Source organism: Lipotes vexillifer, unplaced genomic scaffold (genome assembly GCF_000442215.2).
Source record: "Lipotes vexillifer unplaced genomic scaffold, Lipotes_vexillifer_v1.1 scaffold484, whole genome shotgun sequence".
In the NCBI taxonomy this organism is placed as follows: Eukaryota; Metazoa; Chordata; class Mammalia; order Artiodactyla; family Lipotidae; genus Lipotes; species Lipotes vexillifer.
Window position 1 is genome coordinate 59,197 of NW_006786458.1, and position 21,096 is coordinate 80,292.

A 21,096-nucleotide genomic window follows, 5' to 3' on the forward strand; every position below is an offset into this window, starting at 1 on the left:
GGGGGAACCACAACTGGGAGGTGCTCTGGAAGCTGCCCCCTCAGAAGCCTGGTGAGGGCCCAGAAGCCTGGTAGGGAAGTGCTTTTGTATTTGCTGTTTGTCACAGCAATGCCCCCAACCAGACCCTATATTTGATTTTTTTTTCCTTTTTTTTAATTGCAGACCAGAATACCAACATGTCCACTGGAGACCTCTGGGTTCTAATCATCCCTGAGTCAGTAAATCCCTGGGTGACTTGAGGAAAGTTTTTTTTTAATTAAAAACATTTTAAAAATATTTTACACACCGCCCCTTGACCCCAGTGGCCTGAGGCAGGTCTTCTAGCAACAGTCCAACTAGAGGAAGGGGAGTCTAAGCTGGTCCTGGGGAGGGGAGCTGCCAGAGAGAATCCAAGGCAGACTGGACGGAACTGATGACTCAGGCTGGTGGAGGTCTTGGGTACCCCCCAGCCTCGTCACCTACCATGGCACTGAGAACCAAGAGGAAGCAAGAGACATTCCAACCAGCCAGAGGAAATCCTCCCCAGCCCCTGTGCAAAAGCCCACAGTCATGGAGCTGTCTCTGAGTCTCTTAACTCTCCGTTTGCATACAGTCCTTTTTTCTTTTCTTTTTGCCTTTTGATCCTCTTCACCCATTTCTCCACCCCCACCCCAACCCGCCCAGCCCACCTCTGGCAACCATCAATCTGTTCTCTGTATCTGTGAACTTGATTTGGGGGTTTTGGGGGTTGTTTTTTTTTTTAAAGATTTTATATGTAAGAAAGATTATATTGTATTCTCTTTCTCTGTCTGGTTTATTTCACTTAGGATAATGCCCTCAAGGCCCATCCATGTTTTCACAAATGGCAGGATTTCATTCTTTTTACGGTTGAATAATAGTCCATTGTGTGTGTGTGTGTGTGTGTGTATGCCACAATTTCTTTATACATTCATCTATTGATGGACACTTAGGTTGTTTCCATATCTTGAATATTGTAAATAATGCTGCTATGAACATGGGTGTGCAGATATCTTTTCCAGTTAGTGTCTTCATTTTTTTCAGATAAATACCCAGAAGTAGAATTGCTGGATCATATGGTAGTTTTATTTTTAATGTTCTGAGGAACCTCCATAATTTTTCATAGTGGCTGCACCAATTTACCATCCTACCAAGAGTGCACAGGGGTTCCCTTTTCTCTGCTGCCTCACCAATACTTGTTATTTCCTGGGGTTTTTTGATAATAGCCATTCTAACAAATTTGAGGTAAGATCCCATTGTGGTTTTGATTTGCATTTCCCTGATGATTAGTGATATTAAACATCTTTTCATGTACCTGTTGGCCATCTGTATGTCTTCTCTGGAAAAATATCTGTTCAGGTCTTCTGCCAATTTTTTAATTGGATTGTTTGGTTTTTCTTATTGAGTTGTATGAGTTGCTTATATATTTTGGATATTAGCCCTTTATCAGATATAGGATTTGCAAACATTTTTTCCCATTCAGGATGTTGCCTTTTTGTTTAGTTGATGGTTTCCTTTGCTGTGCAGAAGCTTTTTAGTTTGATGTAGTCCCACTTGTTTATGTTTGCTTTTGTTGCTTTTCCTTTTGGTGTCAGATTCAAAAAATCATTGCCAGGACCAATGTCAAGGAACTTACTGCCTATGTTTTCTTTCTAGGAGTCTTATGGTTTCAGTTCTTACATTCAAATCTCTAATCCATTTTGAGTTAATTTTTGTGTGTGGGGTAAGATAGCGGTCTAGTTTCGTTCTTTTGCATGTGGCTTTCCAGTTTTCCCAACACCATTTATTGAACAGAAGTCCTTTCCCCATTGTATATTCTTGACCCCCTTGGCATAAATTAATTGACCATATATGCATGGGTTTATTTCTGGGCTCTCTATTCTATTCCATTGATCGATGTGTCTGTTTTTATGCCAATACCATACTGTTTAATTACAATAACTTGGAAATATAGTTTGAAATCAGGAAGCAGGATGCCTCTAGCTATGTTCTTCTTTCTTAAGACTGTTTACGCTATTTGGGGTCTTTGGTGGTTCCATACAAATTTAAGATTATTTTATTTATTTAATGTTTTTTTTTTCTTATTACTCATCCATTTTATACACATCACTGTATAAAATTTGTCCTTAATTTTTCTTTGTCTTTAATTTGTGCCAGTTTGATTACTATGTGTCTCGGCGTGTTTCTCCTTGGGTTTATCCTGTATGGGAGTCGCTGTGCTTCCTGGACTTGGGCGGCTATTTCCTTTCTCATGTTAGGGGAGTTTTCGACTATAATCTCTTCAAATATTTTCTCGAGTCCTTTCTCTCTCTCTTCTTCTGGGACCCCTATAATGTGAATGTTGTTGCATTTAATGTTGTCCCAGAGGTCTCTTAGGCTGCCTTCATTCCTTTTCATTCTTTTTTCTTTATTCTGTTCTGCAGTAATGAATTCCACCATTCTGTCTTCCAGGTCACTTATCCGTTTTTCTGCCTCCGTTATTCTGCTATTGATTCCTTCTAGTGTATTTTTCATTTCAGTTATTGTATTGTTCATCTCTGTTTGTTTGTTCTTTAATTCTTCTAGGTCTTTGTTGAACATTTCTTGCATCTTCTCGATCTTTGCCTCCATTCTTTTTCCAAGGTCCTGGATCATCTTCACTATCATTAATCTGAATTCTTTTTCTGGAAGATTGCCTATCTCCATTTCCTGTAGTTGTTTTTCTGGGGTTTTATCTTGTTCCTTCATCTGGTACATAGCCCTCTGCCTTTTCATCTTGTCTATCTTTCTGTGATTGTGGTTTTTGTTCCACAGGCTGCAGGATTGTAGTCCTTCTTGCTTCTGCTGTCTGCCCTCTGGTGGATGAGGCTATCTAAGAGGTTTGTGCAAGTTTCCTGATGGGAGGGACTGGTGGTGGGTAGAGGTGGCTGTTGCTCTGGTGGGTAGAGCTCAGTAAAACTTTTATCTGCTTGTCTGCTGATGGGTGGGGCTGGGTTCCCTCCCTGTTGGTTGTTTGGCCTGAGGTGACCCAACACTGGAGCCTACCTGGGCTCTTTGGTGGGGTCAATGGCAGACTCTGGGAGGGCTCACACCAAGGAGTATTTCCCAGAACTTCTGCTGCCAGTGTCCTTGTCCCTTGGTGAGCCACAGCTGCCCCCCACCTCTGCAGGAGACCCTCCAACACTAGCAGGTAGGTCTGGTTCAGTCCTATGGGGTCACTGCTCCTTCCCCTGGGCCCCAATGTGCACACTACTTTGTGTGTTCCCTCCAAGAGTGGAGTCTCTGTTTCCCTCAGTCCTGCCGAAGTCCTGCAATCAAATCTCGCAAGCCTTCAAAGTCTGATTCTCTAGGAATTCCTCCTCCTGTTGCCAGACCCCCAGGTTGGGAAGCCTGATGTGTGGCTCAGAACCTTCACTCCAGTGGGTGGACTTCTGTGGTATAAGTGTTCTCCAGTTTGTGAGTCACCCACCCAGCAGTTATGGGATTTGATTTTATTATGATAGCGCCCCTCCTACTGTCTCATTATGGCTTTTCTTTTGCCTTTGCATGTGGGGTATCTTTTCTGGTGAGATAGTGTCTTCCTGGCGATGATTGTTCAGCAGTTAGTTGTGATTCCGGTGTTCTCGAAAGGGGGAGTGAGAGCATGTCCTTCTACTCTGCCATCTTCCTTACCTCAAGTGTCAAGATAATTTTTTTCTATTTCTGTGAAAAATGTGATTGAAATTTTGATAGGGATTGCACTGAATCTGTGGATTGTTTTGGGTATATGAACATTTTAACAATATTGATTCATCAATTCCATGAACATTTACTATTTTTCTATTTATTTGTGTCTTCTTCAATGTCTTATAGTTTTCAATATACAGATCTTTCACTTCCTTTGTTAAATTTATTCCTAGGAATCTTATTCTTTTTGATGCAATTGTAAATGACATTATTTCCTTAATTTCACTTTCTGAGGGTTTATTATTAGTGTAAAGAAATACAATAGATATTTATATCAATAAAGATAACTTTATTGAATTCATTTATTAGTTCTAAGAGTTTTTGATGGAGTCTTGAGGGTTTTCTATATATAATATCATGTTCTCTGAGAATAGTGACAGTTTTACTTCTTTCTTTCCTATTTTTTTTAACATCTTTATTGGAGTATAATGGCTTTACAATGGTGTGTTATTTTCTGCTTTATAACAAAGTGAATCAGCTATACATATACTTATATCCCCATATCTCCTCCCTCTTGCATCTCCCTTTATTTCCTATTTGGATGCCTTTTATCTCTTTTTCTTGCCTAATTCCTCTGGCTAGGACTTGTAGTACTATGTGGCTAAAAGCTGTGAGAGTGGGCATCCTTGTCTTATTCCTGATCTTAGAGGAAAAGTTTTCAGATTCTTGTGAATTATGCCACGCAGAGAACTTCCAGATAAGGAAGACACATCTAGATCAGCAAAGGGTAACTACTGCCCTTTAGTTACAATCGAAAAACATTACACAACATTCAAATACCACTTGGCTGCTCTCAGACCTCTCTTGTGAGTGAACTATGCTTTCAAAAGCCCAGTCATATGTGGAACCCTCCCCTTTTGGGGAAGGACACAGAGAGGAGGGCAGTAGTTGTGACACTCGTTACTCTTTCTCCCGGGACAGACATGACTCGGATGGGTGACCTCATGTGTCACCCCATCACCTCTTTTGGGCATCTTTTCATGGACAGATTCCTCCCTGTCCTTAGCTGCAGTCAAGAGCCAACCAGGACAATGCTGGAGAGAGACTTCTTATAGGAACATTTATGTATTATCTGATTGTTGCAATAATGGGACATTTATTTTCTACAATACGTACACACAAATTTTGATGAGACTTATTTGAGAACTGTTGCTAACAACATTCCTGTTCATCTTATATTCCCAAAAGAGAGAAGGAGAAAATTAAATGCATGGTGAGTGTTGAAGGGGTTTTAGGTCCTCCATGAGGAAGGTGACCTAGGATCCTCCAGAAGTTCTTCTGCCTGGATTATTGGCCAGCTAGAAGAATCAGAACCACGCAAGTGTAGAGACCACCTCACTGGAGCCAGTGGGCATGAGTTCACCCACCGCCCCCGACCTCTGGCCCTTTTGGGCCTGCCTGGTGGTCAGGGTCTGAACAGCCTTTGTGGGTGCTGTAGGAGCACTTCTGAGTGCTTTGGCCTCAGAGGAAATCTCATGACATTCCTGTGTATGCTGAGTGTCACCATCACTAGGCCCCCTAGTGCCTGCGTGATACAGGGAATATGTGGAGAGAGAAGGAGTCTGGTTGGAGATTTAGTGGACGGCGGATGCAACTAATAGAAACAAAGAGTGGCATCCTATCCCTTTGTCCGCATAATGTAACCCAATCAGGGGGTGACATCCCATCACCCTGGCATTTTCTTGGTGAGAAGGAAGTCAGATTCTGTCCATACCCTCAGGTGGGATTACACAGGGCTGGACTCATTGGTGGTCATCTCAGGGTGTGTCTGCCTCATGGATTATTTTAAAATCAGAAGAAAATTTAACGTAAAAGTAACCTAGTAATGGATCATTAAAACGTAACACAAGAACAGAAAGGGTTCCAAACTGTAAAGCACAAGTTTGATGAGCTGGTTGTTTTCCTAATGTACACTGAAATATTGGATATATATTGTGCCTGACTTTTAAAATGAAATAAGAGTCCTGCATGTTCTCCCTTAAACATACCTTTGGATATTGTTAAAGTTCCCACCTGTTGGCAGTACTGCAATATTCTACATTCTAAATGGCAGTAAGGTAGATTAGGACTTGGGCCCATATGACAGAGAAAAGTAAGCAGATACAGATGGAAGATGTTAAGTGTAAAGTTAATGATCAGGTATATAATTGAATATTTTTCTCCTCTAAATTGATACACTCATTTCAGTACACTTCTTTTCTTTGAATAAGAGAAGTTAGAATAACCATAATGGTAGTAATGATTGAACAACTCACAAGACAGCAGTGGGTGCAGGAAGGGATTTTCCCAGGGAAACCTCAGGAGCCAGGAGACGCAGGTCCCTGCTTGCTGCTGCAGACCAGGGCATACAAGATGGAGGTGAGCTTTGTCTGGGCCATTTCCCTTCCAGGGATCTTCCCGCCCTGTGGTGAAGACATTCCCTCCCTAAGGATGCCCTGATCCCTCTCAAGGTGTGAATACTTTGCCAGGGTCTGTCCTCATCCACCCACAGGGCCCTGGAGAGCTCTGTGCAGACCTGCCGCCTCCCAGCCCCAGCATGACTCTCTGCCTTCTCAACCCCAGTCCTGCGCCTGACCTTTCTCCAGCATGGGGCTAAACGAGTGCATGCAATCAATTGTGAGGAACCCTGACCATAGCTCCCCCAAAATCTCCAGACCAAAATGAATGAGCTGCTGGTAGGAACCAAAATAGTGCACGTGTGTATGTGTGCATGCATATGTGCGTGTGTGCACATATGTGTATGTGTGTGTGTGTTTGTGTGTGTGTAGAGGAAAAAAATACCTCTATAGCTTAACTCAATATTCCACTTCTTCTAGGAAGTTACCTTAAGAACATGATCAAGAATCTAACTGAAGATATATTTTCAAATATATTCACAAGTTCTTGGCTATCAGGATGCTGGTGATTGAGCTTTGGAGGAGGGGATGGTTGCAGGGCTCCAACATAACAATGGACACTTGCCATCTTGGGAATGCAGGTTATCTTCCTCACCTTCAGAGGTGACCCCACAGAAGGTTTATTGTCTGCATTGGGGTGGGGAAGTTGGGGCAAAGGTGAAATGCAGGAGAAAAGGTACAAGGCTGGAGAATGGGAATGCCCTATAGTAAGAGGACACCTAGTACTGGTTTGGAGCAAAAGGGAAGGAGAAAGGGGGATAATTGAGCAGGAGCAGATTGTGGAGGAGGGGAGAGATGGTACTCGAGGACTATGGAAGAGCAAAACAGCAGGTTGTGGTTTCCGTGGCTTCAGAGTGAGGCTGAGGTACCAATGGGCAGGGGCAGAAGGGCAGCCTCTGGGCGTGGGGGATGCAGCTCTGTACTCAGCACCTTGGTTCTGGGAAGGGGACAGAGGTGGGACCATGGAGCCTTCCAGAAACTCTGAGAAGGAGCGCTAGGGCCTAAAGTCCAGGGGAGAAGAAATGGGTCTCTGTGAGGTTGCAGGGCTGAGTGACTGGGCCCACTGATGAGGATGCAGAAAGGCCAGCGGGGACAGAAAGGGAAGGTGGCCCAGGAGCTGCAGGAGGCCCCAGGTGAGGGGTCACAGAATGACCCCAGCAAGCAGGGCCCCACCCCCCCCCCCTTCCCAGCAGCTCTGTCAGAGCTGGTCTGCACGTCAAGGGAGCCTAGCAGGCCAAGGTGTGGCCCAGAGACATCACCTGGGGAGGCTGTGGGGAAGCCAGGCCAGGCTGGGGTCCCTCTCCCAGGGGAGGGGCAGGGAGGAGGGGCTGGATTCCGGTCCCCCAGGAACCTGGCGCCCAGAAATCCAGAGTCAGAGCAGGAGACACACCCATGTAGAGTGAGCCTGAGGCATAAAGGGTAGAAGGAAGGAGCCGGTCACACAGCAAGAAAACACACCCCTGCACCTGGGTCACTCAGCACTGCTCCAGAGGAGAACAGGAGGATGGGGTAGAAAAATACACACACACACTTATTTTTATTTAAAATTACATATTTTGGTCATGGATTCATAAATATGTAAATATTTTGTAGCTAATGGCCTTTCTTGTATTGTTTGATATTATCGACAAACTCTTCAAAGGGATAACCAACTGCTTCCCTTTCAAGGAGAAGAGATAAACCAGGGACACTGTGATTTCCTAAATCAATTCTTCCACTCCCATGTACCTGCAGGGGCTATCTGCCCTGTGTTCTTTTGTCTTATCTTCAAGTTCACTGATCCTTTCTTCTACCTGTCAAATGTGTGGTTAAGCATCTCTAGTGTGGGTTTCTCACTTCAGCTATTTGACTTTTCAGCCCTACAATTTCATTTTGGTTCCTTTTGATATTTTCTATTTTTATGGACACATTCCCTGCAGTAATGCTCACTTCTTAAGTGTCTGCTCCAGTTTTGACAGCTGTATGCAGCTGAGTAGCCATCACCCAATCAAGACACAGAACATTCCCAGCACCCACACAGTCCCTTCTGCCCTTCTAGTCATTTCTCACCCACCCCATCAGGAGACAGGCACTCAGTCCCAGGCTATATGTGACTCAAGTGAAGAATATATATGAGGGCACTTTGGAAAATAGAAGTAAAGGTCATTCCACAAATGCAAAGGTGCTTTGATCACTAATAATGTACCATATCAATAGTCTAAATAAGAGAATGAAGGCATCTGATAGTCTCCATGGAAGGTGGAAAGATATTTGGTAAAATTAAGCACCAATTTTGATTTTTTGAAACCATCTCAAAATCGGAGGCTGCATCCACAATGATAAGAATTTCTACTTGAAACCAAGACCCAACCTCATTTTTTTTTTTTTTTTTTTTGCGGTACACAGGCCTCCCACCGCCGCAGCCCCTCCCATCATGGAGCACAGGCTCCGAACTCGCAGGCTCAGCGGCCATGGCTCACGGGCTCAGCCGCTCCACGGCACGTGGGATCCTCCCAGACCGGGGCACAAACCCGCGCCCCCCGCATCGGCAGGTGGACTCCCAACCACTGCGCCACCAGGGAAGTCCCAACCTCATTCTTTTTAAAAAAATTTAATTTAATTTAATGTTTACTGAAGTATAGTTGATTTACAATGTTGTATTAATTTCTGCTGTACAGCAAAGTGATTCAGTTATTCATATATATTATTTTTTTTAATATTCTTTTCCATTATGGTTTATCATAGGATATTGAACATAGTTCTCTGTGCTATACAGTATGACCTTTTATCCCCAACCTTGTTCTTAATGGTTAAATACTAAGGGCCTCTCCAAGAGAGTCCATTCAGTATGAAAACACCTGTGTTTTCTAAGGACAGTTGAACATTACTCTGAAAACTCTAGCCTATGAGGCATGTTGTGAAAAAAAAATGAGACAGATTCTTGGATGGAGCAGGTAAAACAGTCATTATTTTAGATATGATTGTAGAGTTTAAAAATGAATCAGAAAATTTATTACAAGAGGGTCCAACTTACAAAATGCTTAAAATACAAAGAAAACAGCCTTGACAAGAAAATGTAATAATTTATGTGAAGAAAAGCATAAATCTTAATTGAGTTATAATACAGTTGAACCTTGAACAACACAGATTTCAACTTTGTGAATCCACTTATATGTGGATTTTTTCAAAACATATACAGTCAACTCTCCATATTTGCACATTTTGAAATTTCTATCTGTAGTTGGTTGAGTCCACAGATGTAAAACCCATGGGTACGGAGGGCTGCCTTTACCATGCCATTTTATATCAGGGACTTGGGCATCTGCAGATTTTGGCATATGTGGGAACTCCTAGAACCAATTTCCTGCAGGTACCGAGGGACGACTGTACTTGACTTGAAATTCTATCTTCATAAGAAATATGTTGAATATTGACAATATCTCAATTCTTACTAGATTATTTTTTTAATTTTAAGATAAATTTAATAAAAACTTCAATGATTTTTTTTGGGGGGAGGTGGAGGAAATCTTGTCAAACAATTCTAAATTCGGCTTGGGTAAAATTATAAGTTTTTAAAAAGTAAGAAAAAGGTATTTGCTCTGTTACATACTAAAATATATTAGAAAATTTCATTGGGAAGAGTGTATTACATAATATAATGTCTTGCATGTAAAAATATACAGCTATACATATGCATATGCACATATACACGGCATACACATAAAGATTCTGGCAAACAATCACAAAAAATCCCCTCTCCTAGTTACTTGAAATAAAAAGAGCCAGGGGGCTGGGAAAAGAGTGAAAGAGGTCTCACTATTGTCTGAGAACCTTTCTGTACTATTTAAATTTTCTCACTTTGAACGTGTATTGACCTCTTTTTAAAAATATCAAAGTAGTTAATCAGGATGGAGGGATAACTGACCTTTTAAATGTTTGTTTTCTTTCTTTTTTTTTTTTTACATTCAGGTTATTAAGTTAAAATGTGTATTGAGGGCTTCCCTGGTGGTGCAGTGCTTGAGAGTCCACCTGCCGATGCAGGAGACGCGGGTTCGTGCCCCGTTTCGGGAGGATCCCACATGCCGCGGAGCGGCTGGGCCCGTGAGCCATGGCCGCTGAGCCTGCGCGTCCGGAGCCTGTGCTCCGCAAATGGGAGAGGCCACAACAGTGAGAGGCCCGCATAACGCAAGAAAAAAAAAACAAAAAACAAACAAACAAAAAAATGTGTATTGAGCAAGAAATGAGCAAAAAGGAACTGTCTAGGCAGAAAGAGACCAATGTCTGTATAAACATTTGAACTGTGATCAAGGACAGAGCAAAAGCAGAGAGAAATAGGAGAATCCATTGCTAAATGGGGTTGGAAGAACCAGAAAGTGACTCAGAACACTTCAGGGAACACATCATATCAATCACAAAATAAATTCCATTTAGGTTATAGCTACACGCTAAAAAAAATAAAAATTCTCTACGAGATTAGAGAACTTCATCTTATATGGGGTCTCTCTAAGCTTATAAGCAATTAAAAAGTGTTGTATCTACAAATTTCACTAGTTAAAAATTAAAATTTCTGTACACTAAAATATTAGACTAAATAAAATGATAACAAAAAATTAGGAACTTATTGTCTGTATGTGAGAAAATGCACAGGCATGATAGCTTGTCTTCTTAGAAAGACTCTAAGCAGAAAAGACCAAAATCATAAACAAAAATAATGAAAATAAAGAAATGCAAGTTTAAACCAATTAATTTTTTTGTAGTTAGCAAAAATGAAAAAAGGCCCACAACATAAGATCAAAACTACTGAACTATATGAACCAAAACCAGATGCACATGTGCCCACGTGAGTGTGTGTATGCAGGTCTACGGTAAAAATATACTTTTGCAGGTTGACCCAGATTCTATTCTTCTAGAAAGCCACCCTACTAACATGATCAGAAAAATATATATGGATTTATTTTCAAATATATTCAATGTAATAATAATTTTGAAAAAAATCAAAAATTCTTAGTGTTATGCAGATTATTACTAAATTATATAACAACCACCCAGTGGAATACTATGCAGTCTTTATTTAATCATTCAACAAACATGGGAGTACCCACTCTGTGCCTGCCTGTTTTAGGTTTTAGGAATATAGCTAGTGAAAACAAGACAGATAATAAGTAGCATAACATCTCACAGAGCTGCCGGTCTACCATAGCCAGGGGCAGGTTCCCTTCCCCTCCATGACCCTGATCTCCCTCCTTCACCAATTCCCCATGGCACAGGAGACCTGACCAGCATCAGCTTTTCCCTGTTTCTACCATGGTCATGGGCAAGCAGAAGGGCTAGGGTACAACAAGGCCCATCACACACTCATCAGCACACACTCTGTTGTTTTTCTACTTTCAGTTTCATTACTTTCTGCTCTAATCTGTTTTATTTCCTTCCTCTGCTTACTTTACCTTTAGTTTGCTCTTCATTTTTCAGTGTCTTACAGTACAATATTAGGTTATTGATTTGAGATCTTTCTTCTTCCTTTAAAGGAGTCATTTACAGCTATAAATTTCTTTCTAAGTTTTCAGCTACTTTCGCTATATCCTGTAAGTTTTGGTATGCTGTATCTTCAATCTCATTCATCTCAAAATATTTTCCAATTTCCTTTTTGATGTCTTCTTTGACTAATTGGTTATTTGGGAGTGTGGTTTAATTTTTACATAGCTGTGAACTTCCCAAATTTCTTCCTGTTATTGATTTCTAATTTCATTCCATTGTGGTGGGAGGATATACTTTCTATTATTTCTCTCCTTTTAAATTTATTGATATTTGTTCTATGAGCTCACATATGGTCTAATCTGGAGAATGTTCCATGTGCACTTGAAAAGAATGTGTATTTTGTTGTGGTTGATTGAAGTACTCTATAGAGTCTGCTAGGTCTAGGTGGTTTATAGTATTGTTCAAGTCTATTATTTCCTTGTTGATCTTCTTTCCAGTTCACTATGAACTCTTTTTTTTTTTTTTTTTTTTTCACACCATGCAGTGTGTGGCATCTTAGTTCCCCAACAAGGGATCGAACCTGTGCCCCTCGCAGTAGAAGCTCGGAGTTTTAACCACTGGACCACCAGGGAAGTCCCCATTATGAATTCTTATAGATTAAGGAAATTACACTTCTAAGTGTGCTTTGTATTCTGAGTATTTTTTTCTAATTTGTTTTTTTTTTTTTTTTTTTGCCACACCATGCAGTGTGTGGCATCTTAGTTCCCCAACAAGGGATCGAACCTGTGCCCCTCGCAGTAGAAGCTCGGAGTTTTAACCACTGGACCACCAGGGAAGTCCCCATTATGAATTCTTATAGATTAAGGAAATTACACTTCTAAGTGTGCTTTGTATTCTGAGTATTTTTTTCTAATTTGTTTTTAACTTTGTCATGATTTCTTCCATGCAGCTTTCTTCTTAATTTTTATATAGTTGACTTTAGCCAAGTTTTATAGTTTCTTGTCATACTGAAGAAGTCCTTCCCCTCTCCGAACTTGTAAGAATTTTTTTCTCATATTTTTGCAGTACTTTTTTGTTTCATATATTACAATTAATTCATTGATCCATCTAGTCTTAATTTTCTAATATAAGAAGAGCATAAGGAAGACACTATTATTTTTCAGAAGCCATCCTAGTTGCTCCATCACCATTATTGAATAGTCACTTTTTTTATCATTGATAGGAAGTGTCATCATCATAACACATTATTAAGGAAAGGTTTTGAAAGTTGGTTTTTTTAGAGTATCTTTCATTACTGATAAATATGAATTAGATGAGAATGACAGATAGATCCTGCAGGGAAGAGTGAGGTCACCTGAAGGAGGAAAGCCTGGAGGTGAAGGTCAAGCCTTGGGACATGGGCTCCCAGGTGGTGACAGCTCCTGCAAGTCTTCAGCTCAGTTCCTGGAGAATACCTTTGCATTCTAGAGCACAGAACCCCCTTTCTTTGGGTCACCGTTTGACTCTTTGCAGCTTAAATTTTTTCCTATTGTCTTCTTGCCGGGGTAGATGGCATGAGCTTTATCTGAAGGCTTTTCCCTCCTTACTGTATTACTTCTGTGCCTCTTTGTGTCTTCCATTGACTGGCAGCTCGTTGAGGACAGGGATTAGGACTTTCTTCTCTCAGTTCTAGAGACCCAGGTGGTGTTGTCCAATACAGTAATCATTAGGCCCATGTGGGGATGGAGCACTTCAAATAGCTTCTCTGAATCAAGGTGTGTTGCTAGTGAAAAATACACTCTGAATTTCAAAGACAGTCTTTAAAAAAAAAAAAAGTATCCCAATGTTTTATATTTCTTATATTTTCCATCTCTTTGTTGAAGTTCTCACTGTGTTCATTCATTCTCCCCAGTTCAGCAAGCTTCTTTGTGACCATTACTTTGAACTCTTTATCAAGGAACTTACTTATCTCCATTTCATTAAGGGTTTTTCCTAAGGTTTTATCTTATTTTGCCATTTGGAACAGATTTCTTTGTTTCTTCATTTTGCTTGACTCTGTGTTTGTTTCTATACAGTAGATGAAACAACCATCTCTCTCCCAGTCTTGAAGGAGTAGCCTTGTGCAGGAAATGAATTTTTTGTTCAGCCCTCCCCTAGCTCTTAGTCATCTCTCAAACTTTTGGGATTGCTGAAGCAGCCTATTATAATTTTTAAGTGTTCCCAGTAGTTGAGCATGTGCCAAGACATGTCCTATCCCAAAGGAGAAGATCTCAGTGCCTAGATTCAGGATGACTGGAAGCCAGCCACAAACGCACAAAGAAAATTACGGGCTAATATCCTTGATGAACGTAGATGCAAAAATCTTCAACAAAATATTAGAAAACTGAATTCAACAATACCTTAAAAGGACCATGCAACATGATCAAGTGGGATTTATTCTAAGGATGCAAACTATGGTTCAAAATCCACAAACCAGTCAATGTGATATACCACATTAACAAGATGAAGAATAAAAATCATATGATCATCTCAATAGATGCAGAAAAAGCATCTGACAAAATTCAACATTGATTTATGATAAAACTCTCAACAAAGCAGATATAGAGGGGATAGACCTCAACATAATAAAGGCCATATCTGACAAGGCCACAGCAAACATCATATTCAATGGTGGAAAGCTAAAATTACCTCTTCTAAGATCAGGAAAAAGATAAGGACACTCACTCTTGTCACTTTTATTTAACATAGTATTGGAAGTCCCAGCCAGAGTGATTAGGTAAGAAAAAGGAATAAAAGACATCCAAATTGGAAAGGAGTAAGTAAAATTGTCACACATCACAGATGACAAGATATTATGTATAGAAAATCCTAAAAATGCCATCGAAAAAACTCTTAGAACTAATAAATGAATTCAGTAAAGTTACAGGATACAAAATCAATATGAAAATATCTGGTTGCATTTCTTTACACTAATAACAAACCAGCAGAAAGAGAAATTAAGAAAACAATCTAATTTACAATTGCATCTAAAAAAGAAAATTCCTATGAATACACTTAACCAAGGAGGTCAAAGGCCTGTATATTGAAAACTACATTGAACAAGACACAAATAAATGGAAAGATAGTCCATGCCCATGGATTTAAAGAATCAATACTGTTAAAATGTTCATACACCTAAAACAATCTATAGATTCAATGCAATCCCTATCAAAATGGCATTTTTCAAAGAAATAGAGCAAAGAATTAAAATTTGTACTGAACCACAAAAGACCCTGAATAGCCAAAGTAATCTTAAGAAACGAAAGCAAAGCTGGAGGCATCTTGCTCCCTGATTTCAAACTATATTATAAAGCTATTTCAATTAAACAGTATGGTATTGGCATAAAAACAGACCCACAAATCAGTGGAATAGAATAGAGAACCCCAAAATAAACCCATGCATATATGGTCAATTAATTTATGCCAAGAGAGCCAAGAATATACAATAGGGAAAGGACATTCTCTTCAGTAAATGGTGTTGGGAAAACTGGACAGCAACATGCACAAGAATGAAACTGGACCACTATCTTATACCATACACACAATCAACCCAAAGTGAATTAAAGAGTTGAACATAAGAACTGAAACCATAAAACTCCTAGAAAAAAACATAGACAGTAGGCAACTTGACACTGATCTTGGCAATGATTTTTTGAATCTGACACCAAAAGCAAAAGCAGCAAAAGCAAACATAAACAAGTGGGACTACAAAGCTTCTGCACAGCAAAGGGAACTGTTAACAAAATGAAAAGGCAACATATTGAATGTGAGAAAACATTTGTAAATCATATATCTTATAAACAGGTAATATCCAAAATATATAAGGAGCTCATACAACTCAATAGCAAAAAAACCCCAAACAATCCAATTTAAAAATTAGCAGAAGTTCTGAATAGACATTTTTCCAAAGAAGACATACAGATAGCCAGTAGGTACATAAAAATATGGTCAACATTATTAATCATCAGGGAAATGCAAATCAAAACCACAATGAGATATTGCCTCACACCTGTTAGAATGGCTATTATCAAAAAGACAAAAAAAGAATAAGCGTTGGGGAGGATGTGAAGAAAAGGGGACCCTTGTGTACTGTTGGTGGGAATGCAAATTTGTGCAACCACCATAGAAAACAGTATGAAGATTTCTCAAAGAATTAAAAATATAACTACTATATGATTCTGCAATTTCACCTCTGTGCATTTATCCAAAGAAAATGAAAACGCTAACTAAAAAAGGTATAAGCACCCCATGTTCACTGCAGTATTATTTACAATACTTAAGATATGGACACAACTGAAGTGTCCTTTGATGGGTGAATGTATAAGGAAATTGTGGTATATATATATATAAACACAGTGGAATATTATTCAGCCATAAAAAATTAAATCTCTCCATGCATGACAACATGGGTAGACCTTGAGGGCATTATGCTTGGTGAAAAAGTCAGACAAAGAAAAATACCATATGATCTCTCTTATATGCAGAATCTAAAAAAAAATTAAAAAAAAAAAAGCTCATAGATACAGAGAACAGATTGATGGTTGCAAGAGGTGGGGTGAGAGTGCAGGATGGGTGAAATGGATGAACTATTTTGTATGGTTTTGGTTTTCAGTTTAAATAAATTGAATAATATTTTTTATTTAAAAAATTAAATAAATTAAAGACCCTATTTACAAACATAGTCTTATTCTGAGCTACTGTCAGTTAGGATTTAAACATATGAATTTGGTGGTGGGGGAGCACAATTCAGCCCATAACAGGCACGTAGGAAAAATACAAAATCATCTAACATACATGTAAATAAGTAAATAAAATAAAAAAGAAGTTGACAACCTGTCCGCAAAAAGAGTCTGTCAATTTTCCACTAAATATCAAGGAGTCACAGAAAAAGATGAAATAGCAATTCAGGATAGGATCTCTGTGCAATAAATGATATCATACAGACAACTGGAGAAATATGAATGGGGTCTGAGGATTAGCTGATAGTACCCTTTGGATGTTAATTTTCTGATTCTGAAGGCTGCATTTAACTATGGGGGTAGAATGTTCTGGTTTGTTGGAAACCCCCACTGAAGCGTTAAGGGGTGATGTGCATTCTGTCATTGACTTGTTCTCAGATGGTTCAAGGAAATGTATTTAGTACGGTTTTTGCAATTTTCTGTAATTTGAGAGTGTTTTAAGTCAGGAAGTTAAATTTTAAAAAGAAGAAGACTGAACCAAAAACAAGTTATGTGGAGCCCAGTTTGACTCGCTGGATCCAAATAAGACAAAATGCAGCCCTCTGACACATAAAATTCTTTCAAGAACTTAGAGACAGCTGTGCTAATGTGTGTCCCTCTAGTCCTCCCTTTTCCAGGCTGGGCCTCCTCTGAGTTTAGGTAATGGCTGCGTCCTCTTTTTCTGCTCACACAATCCTATTGCCTCCTATGCTCCCGGACTTGCATGCTATGACCTGCTAGATTCACTTAGTTCTAGCAGTTGTTCTCTGAAAATGAATACAGTTGGTTATTTCTTCCTTTCCGATCTTTATGCCTTTCTCCTCTGACTTAGAGCAATGTCCAGGACCTGAGTACAATCATCTTGTATCTGTTTTGCTAAGTAGTATTTTTCAAGGAATTTGTCCATTTTATTCAAGTTGTCATATTTATCAGCATAAAATTATTATTCATAAGATCCCCTTATTATCCTTTTCATGGTTGCAGAGTTTGTAATAATATCCCATCATTAATTCTTGATACTGGGTTTTTTTTTTTGCTTTTGTTTCTTTTAAAATTTGGTTTATTGATTTTATTTTATTCATTTTGTTGATTATTTCAAAGAATCAATGCTTGGTTTGTCAATTCCTTTAACTATTTGTATTCTATTTCATTGATTTCTACTCATATTTCTACTCATATTATTATTATTTCCTTCTTATTCTTTTGAGTTTAATTTGCACTTATTTTATGGTGATTAATGTGGATCTTCCAGTCACTGATTTTATTTTATTTTTTATGTTTTAAAATTTTACTCCCTATTTCTCCCAACCCCCTATTCTTTTAATAGAAGGAAGGTCTTTAATTGCAAACTACACAGTTTAAGCACAGCCTTCCACAAATTTCCATTATTATTTATTTTGAAATTTATTTATTTTGAAATTTAAAAAAATTCTCTTTTGATCTCATCTAAGAACCATGAATGCTTTGGAGGTATGTTGCCTTTAAATTCAAATTTTGGAGTTTTTTTCTAGAGACCATTCTTGACTAGTAATGTAATTTCTTTGAAGTCAGAGAACAGAGTCTATACGATTTCATTGCTTTTAAACTTATTTAGACTTTTTAAAATTGTCCAGAATGTGGTCTATGTTGATGAAAGTACCACGTTCGTCAAAAAAGAATGAGACTTGATTAGATGTTGCAGTGTGCTCTCTGAATGTCAATTAAGTCAAGGTGGTTGATAGGTTTTTTCTGGTTCTTTTTTTTAAGTGTGTTTTTAATTTGTTTTTAATTTGTGCCGCAGGGCTTCCGGCATCTTAGTTCCCCAACCAGGGAGTGAACAGGTGCCCTCCGCAATGAAAGCACAGAGTCCTAACCACTGGACTGTGGGGGAATTCCCATGGTGGTTGACAGTGTTACTACCCTTTTTCATCTTCATTAAAGGGTGATATGATAGTCCTTTAATTTCATCAGTTTTTGCCTTACGTATTGATATTTTAAAGCTCTACTATTAGGCACATAATATTTATGATTAAGATGTCTTCCTGATGAATTGACACTTTTTTTTTTTTTTTTTTTTTTTGTACCACCGGGGCACGAACCCGGGTCCCCTGCGTCGGCAGGCGGACTCTCAACAACTGCGCCACCAGGGAAGCCCTCTGACACTTTTAACACTACAAATGGTGCCTTTTTAAAAATCTTTGGTAACATCAACTGAAAACTTGAAATTGACTCCATGGTGCCTTTGGACCTGGGCAATCTCTCAACAGGACATTCAGTTACCTCTGTTCTGTTCCCAACCTGCCAGTCATATTTCCCACCATAAATACCCCCTAGAACAGGACAAGGACATCATACCAGCATTAGTGCAGGCATCTTAGAACCCATGTGCATTCAGGGGAGGCACGTCTGGAGCTTGCTGAGCAGCCCTGTGCAGGGACAGTTCCGACCACAGGGAGCTGAGGCAGAGACACAAAGACCCCCCACACCCCCATAAACACCACCAAGGTCACCAAGCTGAAAAGAGCCTGGAAGGGCTGCAAGGCAGAGGTGACAATGGTACTGGTGGCAGGGATACTGGTGGACATGGAGTGAAAAGTCCACACAGACAGGATCACAGACAAGAACGAAGTCAAAGTAAAAGGGGGAGCGGGTGGGCAAGGAGGAGGCTTCCTAGTGTGTAATCCCCACTGCACCCTGTTTGAGGCACCCAGGTGCAGTGGAGATCTGAGGCTTTGCCGACCCACAGACTTGTGTGTCTGTGGGGGCAGGGTGTGTGTGTGTGTGTGTGTGTGTGTGTGTGTGTGTGTGTGTGTGTGTGTGTGAGAGAGAGAGAGAGAGAGACAGAGACAGAGACAGAGACAGAGGAGGGAGACAGGAGGGCTGCACTGGAGCAGCAGTATGGGACAAAAGAGAAGGAAACGAGGGGACTTCTCTGGCAGGCCAGTGGTTATGACTCCCCACTTCCACTGCAGGAGTCAAGGGTTCGATCCCTGGTTGGGAAACTAAGATCCCACATGCTGCCGGCATGGCAAAAAAAAAAAAAAAAAAGAGGGAGGAAATGAGAAGGAAGGAGGAGATGTGGAAGTGTGTTAAGTTGAGTCCTGTGTAGACTCTACTGACCCTGCTCTGCCCAGAGATGAATCATGAGCAGGGATTTCCCTCTCCTGCTTCCCGCCCTCCCCCCAGCCCACCCCTTAGAGGGCAAAACAGTCTAGTTTGATCTTCACTCTCTCTTTTTCCTGATAAGAGTCAACCAAACAAACACTACTCTTTGCTTGCCCGGACAAACACACCCTAAAGCTGCACCATTACTTTTTTTAAAGATTCTTTAAATTCTCTAGTGCTTTACAATTTTCAAACGTTTCACACACGTGATTTCATATAATCCCATAACAACCCTTCTTTTCCCCTTATCCCTATATTGCCCCTCCCTGCTTCACTCTCCCCACTGGTAACCACCAGGTTGTTCTCTATATGTACGAGTCTGGTTCTTTTTTGTTTTATTCACTAGTTTGTTGTATTTTTCAGATTCCAGATATAGGTAATATCATTCAGTATTTGTCTTTTACTCTTAACCTGAGCAGCTGTGACATAGTGCGTCAGACTTGTTCTCAAAGGTCTTCTTGTGGTCTGAGGTCTGTTTCTTCTGAGATTTTTGTGGGTTTGGATGGTTGTTGTATAGGTAAAAAGACAAGCTAGGTTAAGACTAAAGCCTTCCGCCTCCTAGCTCAGGGCAGCCATTAAATAGTTTTTCCAGGATGCACACCTTACCTGTTTCGATCTCAAAATGGAAATCAAAATAAAAGCTTCACACCCTTTCCTCCTAAACTAAAGACAGAGCCCCTGGGGTCAGCTGTATGATTACTGGTTGTTTACCCTGTAAGCCCTGTATGTTGCTGTGGAAGAAAGTGCCCGGAAGGAATTTGGCAAATTGCTCACAGCAGCTAAGAAGGGGTGCTGAATGCAAGGGAGGATGGGAAAGCTACTTATCTGTAAAAATCAATGGGAAGAATAGATGCAATGAGCATGTTTTAGAATTTAAACAGAGGCATAAAAGAGGGGAGGGGAGGGGAGGGGAGAAGGGAGAGGGGAGGAAGGAAGCTGGGAAGGAAAGGAAGGGAGAGGGGGTGCGAAGTGGAGTATGGTAATGAGAGGGAAGGGCCGGGCCACATCAAGGCTTGCTAAGGAGTTTTCAACTCCTCTCTGGAATTTACTTCTGGGGCAGCCACGACAAGCCTAGGAACGCGGGCTTTTCTCCCTCTGGGCCCGGTCGGTCCTGCCGGGTCATGACTCTGCTCCTTCTCCCGACTCTGCCCACTGCTGGTCCCGCTCAGACAACCCGGACCGCAGGTGACTCGGGCAGGCACCCCACGCCCCGCCCCCACCCCCTTTCCCGGCCGCCAAGCGCGCCTTCCGGAGCCAGGACTCGCGATAGGGACTCACCGACAGCAGGACACCCAAAAGGACGAAGATGAGAGCCCTGGGGCCCCGGAACGGAGGCCTGGGACTAGGAACCGAGGCCCGGGAGCCCGAGGCGGCCGGCGCGCTGTGTCCCCGCTGCCTCGTGCGGTCGGGGAGCGCTCGCTGTTCTGGTCGCCGCGAGGTGACAGCCGGCAGAGCCATCAGGGATCGAGAGTGTCTTTTGCGGAACGCGGGCAAGTCCGCTTCTGATTGCTAGTTGTGGAGGTCTGCGGGATGCCTCAGACCTGGCGCGCTGATCTCGCGGGTTTGGGGTGAATAGGAGAGCGGATGGCCCCGCCTAGTCTCACGCGGGTATTGCCCAATCAGTGCCGGGCCAATAAGAAGCTCCGTCTTCCTCTGAACCGGAA

At 40.8% G+C, this 21,096-nt stretch overlaps 1 protein-coding gene across 1 annotated transcript in view; it reads right to left on the minus strand.

The window, feature by feature from the left end:
- Positions 1 to 20,890, minus strand: part of TNFRSF10A (TNF receptor superfamily member 10a) — a 33,996-nt gene extending 13,106 nt beyond the window's left edge. The window contains exon 1 of the mRNA XM_007458808.1: positions 20,711 to 20,890. Coding sequence (XP_007458870.1) covers positions 20,711 to 20,890 — 180 coding nt within the window. The remainder of the gene's footprint in view (positions 1 to 20,710) is intronic.
- Positions 20,891 to 21,096: the final 206 nt, after the last annotated feature.